This window comes from Rutidosis leptorrhynchoides, chromosome 11 (assembly GCF_046630445.1).
Source record: "Rutidosis leptorrhynchoides isolate AG116_Rl617_1_P2 chromosome 11, CSIRO_AGI_Rlap_v1, whole genome shotgun sequence".
NCBI classification, from domain to species: Eukaryota; Viridiplantae; Streptophyta; class Magnoliopsida; order Asterales; family Asteraceae; genus Rutidosis; species Rutidosis leptorrhynchoides.
In genome coordinates this window covers 106520876-106527590 of record NC_092343.1, presented here as the reverse complement: position 1 = coordinate 106527590, position 6715 = coordinate 106520876, and the positions used below count along the sequence as shown (strand labels likewise).

At 34.8% G+C, this 6715-nt stretch overlaps 1 protein-coding gene across 1 annotated transcript; it reads right to left on the bottom strand.

Moving 5' to 3' along the window:
- Positions 1-5605: 5605 nt before the first annotated feature.
- LOC139874845 (uncharacterized) lies at positions 5606-6377 on the bottom strand. The gene is made up of 2 exons (XM_071862239.1): positions 5880-6377; positions 5606-5782 (listed from the first exon to the last, which is right to left on the bottom strand). The coding sequence occupies exons 1-2, from the start codon at positions 6375-6377 to the stop codon at positions 5606-5608; spliced, it is 675 nt and encodes a 224-aa protein (XP_071718340.1).
- Between the last annotated feature and the right edge of the window lie 338 nt (positions 6378-6715).

Here is a 6715-nt window from a genome sequence, read left to right as displayed (position 1 = left end):
AATTGATTCATCGTGTAGATCCATCTTTTCTTTTCTTTCATCGGGTAAAACAGTTAATTTAGTCCAAAACAAAAGCACCTGCAATAACTTTACGAAAACATGTGATAGATAATTTTTTATTGAATAACTTGGTATATTCTCCCCACACTTGGCTTTTATTTATTATGTTCTTTGCCTTTTTATTCTCTTATATTCCATTTTAAATGAATTCAAGCATTTTGGGTTGTTTCTCAATTTATGTCCTTTCCGAGGTAACGATAATTTCGGTATTAACACCTAGTTTTCATCGTTCATAAATATGTATAAACATGATTTTGAATTCATTTAGTTGAAATTTTTTTTTTTTTTTTTTTTTAAAATTTTCACAAAATTTAGAAAATAAGCCAAGAATAGATCCGAGAGAATTTATAACCTTTCCCCACACTTAAGATCATGCAATGCCCTCATTTGCATGAAATCAGACTCTAATTATAAATTCATGAGGGTGATTAGTGTAGAAAGTAGTTAAAGATACCATAAAATTGCAGGATGATAGATGGTGCACCTCATCGTTCATTCCTTCTTGTTTTATCACACATGTTTTTCTTCAAAAACGGTTGCTTTTCTGAACTGTTTACTAATATTTGAAAAAAACGTCTTTTATCCTAACTTATCATGCATTTTTGTTAACGAGTTATGTACTAACCCGAACCCCTAATTTAACATTAAGTGGGGTTAAACTTCCCCACACTTAGCTGACGACATGTGAAGTCGGTAGAATAAGTTCCACGAATTAGAGTAGTGAGCCAGTTATTTACATCTCGGGTGGTGTATAATATATCAATGGGTTTAAAGTTTAGACTCGCCCGATTGTCACTACTTAATTCTTTTTTAAGTGTAGCTTTTAGTAAATGGATATATCTCTTTTCTGGTTCTTGGTCAAATGGATCGATATACACCGACATACATATTATAGGGTGGACAATTTCTAACGTTTCCTTCCTTTTATGCTCGACGTCAAAGTTTTCACCTCTATTACCCAATTGGGTGAAATTCGAGGTGTCATTATCTATTACAGCTCGTAGTTCATTTCCGGTGGATGACTCGTCTATTGAGAATATTGGGTTGGAAGGTTATGGAATGGTGAAGTTCGGTTTGGCCTTGGGGGTAAAATTTTCAACGTTATCGTATTCCCAAGAGTACCAATTTGTTACCCTTACTTCTTCTTTATCCATTGATGGATCGATGATTTCGTCGGTAGAGGCTAATGTGTCGATATGTTGTGAAATTGGTAAGACTGAATAAAAAGTATCATCGGGATAGTTGGTGATTTCGGAGCTCTCGGATTCATCAAAATTCGATGATATGAGATTTTCTTGCACACGACTCCTCAGATCAACAGGTGTGTAGTCTGATAGAGTTTCAGCTTGCCGGTTTATAAACTCTCTCATTTGTTCATTTTGAGCATTGAGTTCTTCGAGTTTGATTTTCATATTGTCTAATAAATTTTCAGACACGTAATTTTCCTCGTCTACTGGTTGTTGAGTTTGGATATATTCTTGGGAATAATCCCAATTTGAATTGTATTCTTCATAATCATTCCATTCAGGTTCCGTGGGTGCGTAATTTTTCATAGGAACGTAATAATAACATTCCCATGTTGAGTGATAATCTCCACAGATTTCACAACCAGTTATTGTTTCGTCATTCGTGATCCAAGATTGACCGAACGAATTGTCATCAACACTCGTTTGAGAGTATTGATTTAATTGATTTTGGATATCAAAAAGAGTTTCCATAGCCTTGTTTTCAAAATTTTCCATTTTATTGCGATGGCCAAATTTTAGCTACAATGTGGTGCATTTACTAATTATCCTATTAGTTATAAAAATAGAAAAACTTATATAAGTTGTCCAATTAATAGACTTTTCTGCTTTTGCCCACGTTTCGAATAGCCAAAAGATGCAGCAGGGAGCCAGAACCCTTTAAATCGGAAGCTCACAACTCAGCCACTAACAAATCCAACTATTACTACGAAGCAGAAAATTGTCAACGTCCATTAATTTAACCACTTAAATAATTTTTCTTTCTGTTTGAGATATTAGATAAGAAATAGAGAAAATTTCTAAGTCCTAAAAACTAAAGAGTCGAGAAATAAGAAAGAAAAAGAATGTGCGTCGAAAAATAAAAATAAGAAAATAGCGCGTCGTAACTTAAAAAGGAATTAAAAACTAAGAATTAAAAGTTGCGTCTAAAAATATTAAAGCTTAAGAGAAAAACTATATCCCAAATGGTAATAACTTAAAAAGGTACTAAAATATAAAAACGGCGTCGCAAAATTCTAAAGCACCTAAATCTTAGTCTAAAGAAAAAGCACTTAAGGGATTTTACGGCAAAGCCTAAAAATCTAGAAGTAAAAATAACTATGGCAAAAAATAAGTTTAAAACTAAATATGAGCTAAAAATACAAATATTACGCTAAAACGATTAAAAATGGACAAAATATAAAAATATACAAAAAGTTGTAAAAAGTACAATTTTTATAAAAATATTATATTTATATTATTTATTTATTAAAACTATTAATTTTACATATAATAAAACTAATTAAAATTTAAAATACAATTTAATTAAAAAAAAACTTAAACTAATTATAATAATTAAACTAATTATGGTTTATTAATAATAATAATAATAAAATCCGTAATTAATGTGAAATTAGGGTTCTGTCACGTGTGTCAGAGTGTCTCCGCGAGTCGCGGTATTTCAAGCAGCAAACCCCGCGAGTCGCGGGGTTCCAAAATTCAACTCTGGTACAGTTTTTAATTTGACGTGTTTTTTTTTTTTTCTGTTTTATATTTTTCCGTTTTAAAATCTAAATATTTATATAATAAAAACTTATATTTAAAAATTAAAATAAAAATAGAACTACTTTATAATTTTATAAATAAAAATCGTAAAACTAGATTTATATATATTTTTTTATTTTTATTTTTTTTTCGGTTTTTTTTTTTTTTTTAAATTTGATATTGTTTTTCTAAAAATATATTTATACAAATATATATTACAAATATAGCGTTTCGCCAAGTCCCCGGCAGCGGCGCCAAAAACTTGATGTGGTAGCGTGGGGGTACGTGATAGTACTATATTTTACTACGAAATACGTTACAAATTACACAAGTTTTAATTATTTATTTACAAATGGGATATACCTAAACCTTGCTACAACACTATAGGCAGTGTACCTAATCGTAGAGTAGTATAGTTTTTAGTAAGTCCGGTTCGTTCCACAGGGAGCGGGCTTATTGCACACTATATTTTTAAACAACTATATTTGTACAAAATATATATAATTATATATAATAATATATAAAAGGGGGTTTACCGTTTAATGACCGGTTTGTCGATTTATATTTTAAGCGAAGCGTATAGTAAATGATGATATTTAAATAACAATATAAAATAAATAACAATATTTGAAATGACAATAAATAAAAGTACGAGGAAAAATGAAATAAAATATATTATGCTTATTTAAACTTCCGTAACCATGATGTTTGACGTTTTGATTTTAATTTATTGTCCTGGGCTAATTGTCCTTTGTCCTGGATGTATTTGAAACCTATCTGGTTTTTGTCCATAATAGTTCATCGGTCATAATTATAAACTGCTCGGCAAATTTAACCTTATACCCGAAGTCAAATATTCCAACTAACTGGGGATTCGAACTGTAACAAGGTCTTAATACTTTGCTTAATGAATACACCAGGTTATCGACTGTGTGTAAACCAAGGTTTTAATACTTTGTTAACAATTACACCAATTACCCTTGAATGTAATCCACCCCTGTTTTAGTGAGTCCATTGACTATTAATCCATCCCCGTGTCCGGTCAAATGAACAATAATTCGTACTTATAAATATCCCGCCCATCGTGTCCGATTAAGCGTATGTGGTTATATATAGATACTTCAAATCATAACCTTTATATTAAATTAACGAGGTATCATTAATTTAATATAAAGACCATTAATAGCCCATAGTCTAATTTCCACAAGTGTCGTTCTTTTGTCCAAACCCCAATTATGGTACAAAACCCAATTACCCCGTCTTTAATATTTAGTCCAACATCATGATTACTTTGGCTCAAATAAGCATAATAATAACTTAAGTACGAGACATTAATTTAAAAAGGAGAACATAGCTTACATTGATTATTTATCGCGTAGTGTTACACGGACAGAGCTCCGACTTTAAAAACCCGTAAAAATAACTTTTACATAACCCAAACTAATCTAATATAACACTAATCTATACTATATATACATATATATATTTATTTATATTATATTAGGGAGTATTATTATTATTATATATTTATTTTTACTCGCAGAATTCGTGACCTTTTATAGGAGTTTTGATTTCTGACAGCTCCGCGAGTTGTGGAGTTTTTAGCCTTCAAACTCCGCGAGTCGCGGAGTTTGAAAATCCAGCTCAGGATCATTTGTCTCATAGCTTGTCGACATAATTTTTAAATATATATAATATATAAATAATTTATATAATTATTTAAATATTATATTATATTCTCGTGCATAGTTGACTTGTAATTTTTGGTCCATTGCGTCGGGCGTTGATAGTTGACTCATGTCCCGGTTCCGGATTTTCGAACGTCCTTGCGTACAATTTAATATCTTGTACTTTACGTTTTGTAACTTGTACTCTTGTCATTTTTAGACGTTTTTCATCAATAAATTGAACCTTTTGAATTGTATCTTGAACATTTGAGCTTTTTGGACGTTTGTGTCTTCAAATCTTCGTTTTCGCCTTTTGTCTTCGCACTTATTTAATATAAACGATTACAACTTAAAATAGGACAATTACAACTAAATAATTTACATATTGGGAGGATATTGCTACTAAATATATGTTAATTTGGAGCACTATCAGGGTACGGTACCATATACAAGGCTGAATGGCGTTTCTCGATTACTTCCTTTTGGCGTGGTTCGGAACGCCCATAATACTTGTGGAAGCTCATCTGTCCAACCTTTCCTGTCCCTGTCCAACCTTGCCCTTATCCCGACAATGATATCCCTGTTGGTGACTTCGACTTGCCCATTTGCCTGCGGATGGGCAACATAACTGAAAGTCTGTTTGATATTCAACCCGTCACACCATGAACGAAACGGATCGTGAGCAAACTGTTTGCCGTTATCACTTGCAACTTCGTGTGGTATTCCGAAACGACACACGATTTCTTCCCAAACAAAATTCACAATCTGTTTACCCGTTATGCTCTTTAAAGGTTTGGCTTTAACCCACTTGGTGAAAAAGTCAATTGTAACGATCAAGTGTTTTCCTTCCGGGAAGGGGCCTACCAAATCAATTGCCCATTTGTAAAAGGGCCAAGCAGACGTCACAGGAATTAGCTCATGCACCGGCATGTGAATTTGTGGGGCGTGGCGTTGGCATGAAGCACAAGCTTTGATGATCTTTTTCGTGTCACGGTACATGGACGGCCAAAAATACCCTAGCCGCATTATCTTCCCCACAACGGTCCTAAATCTTGCATGCATGCCACAAGTCCCTTCATGCACCTCCCTTACGATTGTTTCCGCCTCGCTTCACCTTAAAAGTAGTGTCGTGAAGGATTTCTTGAACAGAACTCCATCCCTTAACATGTACATAGGTGCTTTCATACGAATCTTACGTGTCGTTGCCCCGTCGACTGGCAACGTCCCGTTCTTGAGATACGTAATGATGGGACTCATCCACGTCTCGACCTCTTCTACAGTGGCTGCCTTATGTGATTATTTTGCAAGAAAATCAGGACATGTGTACGTTGTGTTTTAAACAGATTATGCGTATAGCTTGTTTGTTATCGAAGCGAGTCGATACCTGTACCACGTCAGTGAATTTTTGACTAAGGACCTCCACCCAAACATCCTTGGTGAAGTGGCTGAACACGCTTGATGCGAGTTTGCTGAGTGCATCGGCCTTTTTGTTCAAGGATCGCGGCACTTGTGTTATTGAGAAACGCTCAAATTTGTTGGCTATTTCTTCTGCCAATGCCAAATAATTTTGCATAGCCGGATCCCTAGCTTCAAACATCCCGTTCATCTGATTCGCCACGAGTTGAGAATCAACCGACACCTTTAGGTATTTTATTCCCATCTTTTCAGCCATTATCAAACCAGACAGCAATGCCTCATATTCTGCTTCATTATTGGAGGCGGGGAACTCGAAACTCAACGTGTAGGTATGTTCCTCTCCGTCAGGGCCAATTAAAATTAGACCTGCACCCGCTCCATCAGAACTCGATGCTCCGTCAGTGAATAGTTCCCACGTGACGATATTTGGTACTTCTTCGACGACCGGCGCGATGGCGCGGTGCATATGAATTTAACCATAAAATCTGCCATAATCTATCCTTTGACAGCGGTACGGGGGCGTAATGGATTTCATGTTCACCCAGTTCGATTGCCCACTTGGCTAGCCTGCCAGAAACCTCCGGTTTGCTCAATACCTGCATGAAAATCTTGTCAGAATAAATTTCCTCCCAGGTGCTCCGGTCTCAATCGCCGTACCATACCTGTTTAATAGGCGAATCAGTTAGCACCAGCATTGGGTGCGCTTGAAAGTACCGTCTCAACCGTCTTGTGGTGTGGGCCAACGCGAAAATAAGCTTCTCAATCAGTTTGTAGTTGACTTCACTGTGTTGTAGCACTTTGCTC

What these genes read in the sequence shown, in the direction of transcription:
- LOC139874845 (XM_071862239.1), bottom strand. Translation starts at nt 6,377, where the DNA reads ATGCACCGCGCCATCGCGCCGGTCGTCGAAGAAGTACCAAATATCGTC. An exon ending in AATTCACTGACGTGGTACAG is followed by an intron (nt 5,783 to 5,879) that starts GTATCGACTCGC and finishes TAATCACATAAG; the next exon opens with GCAGCCACTGTAGAAGAGGT.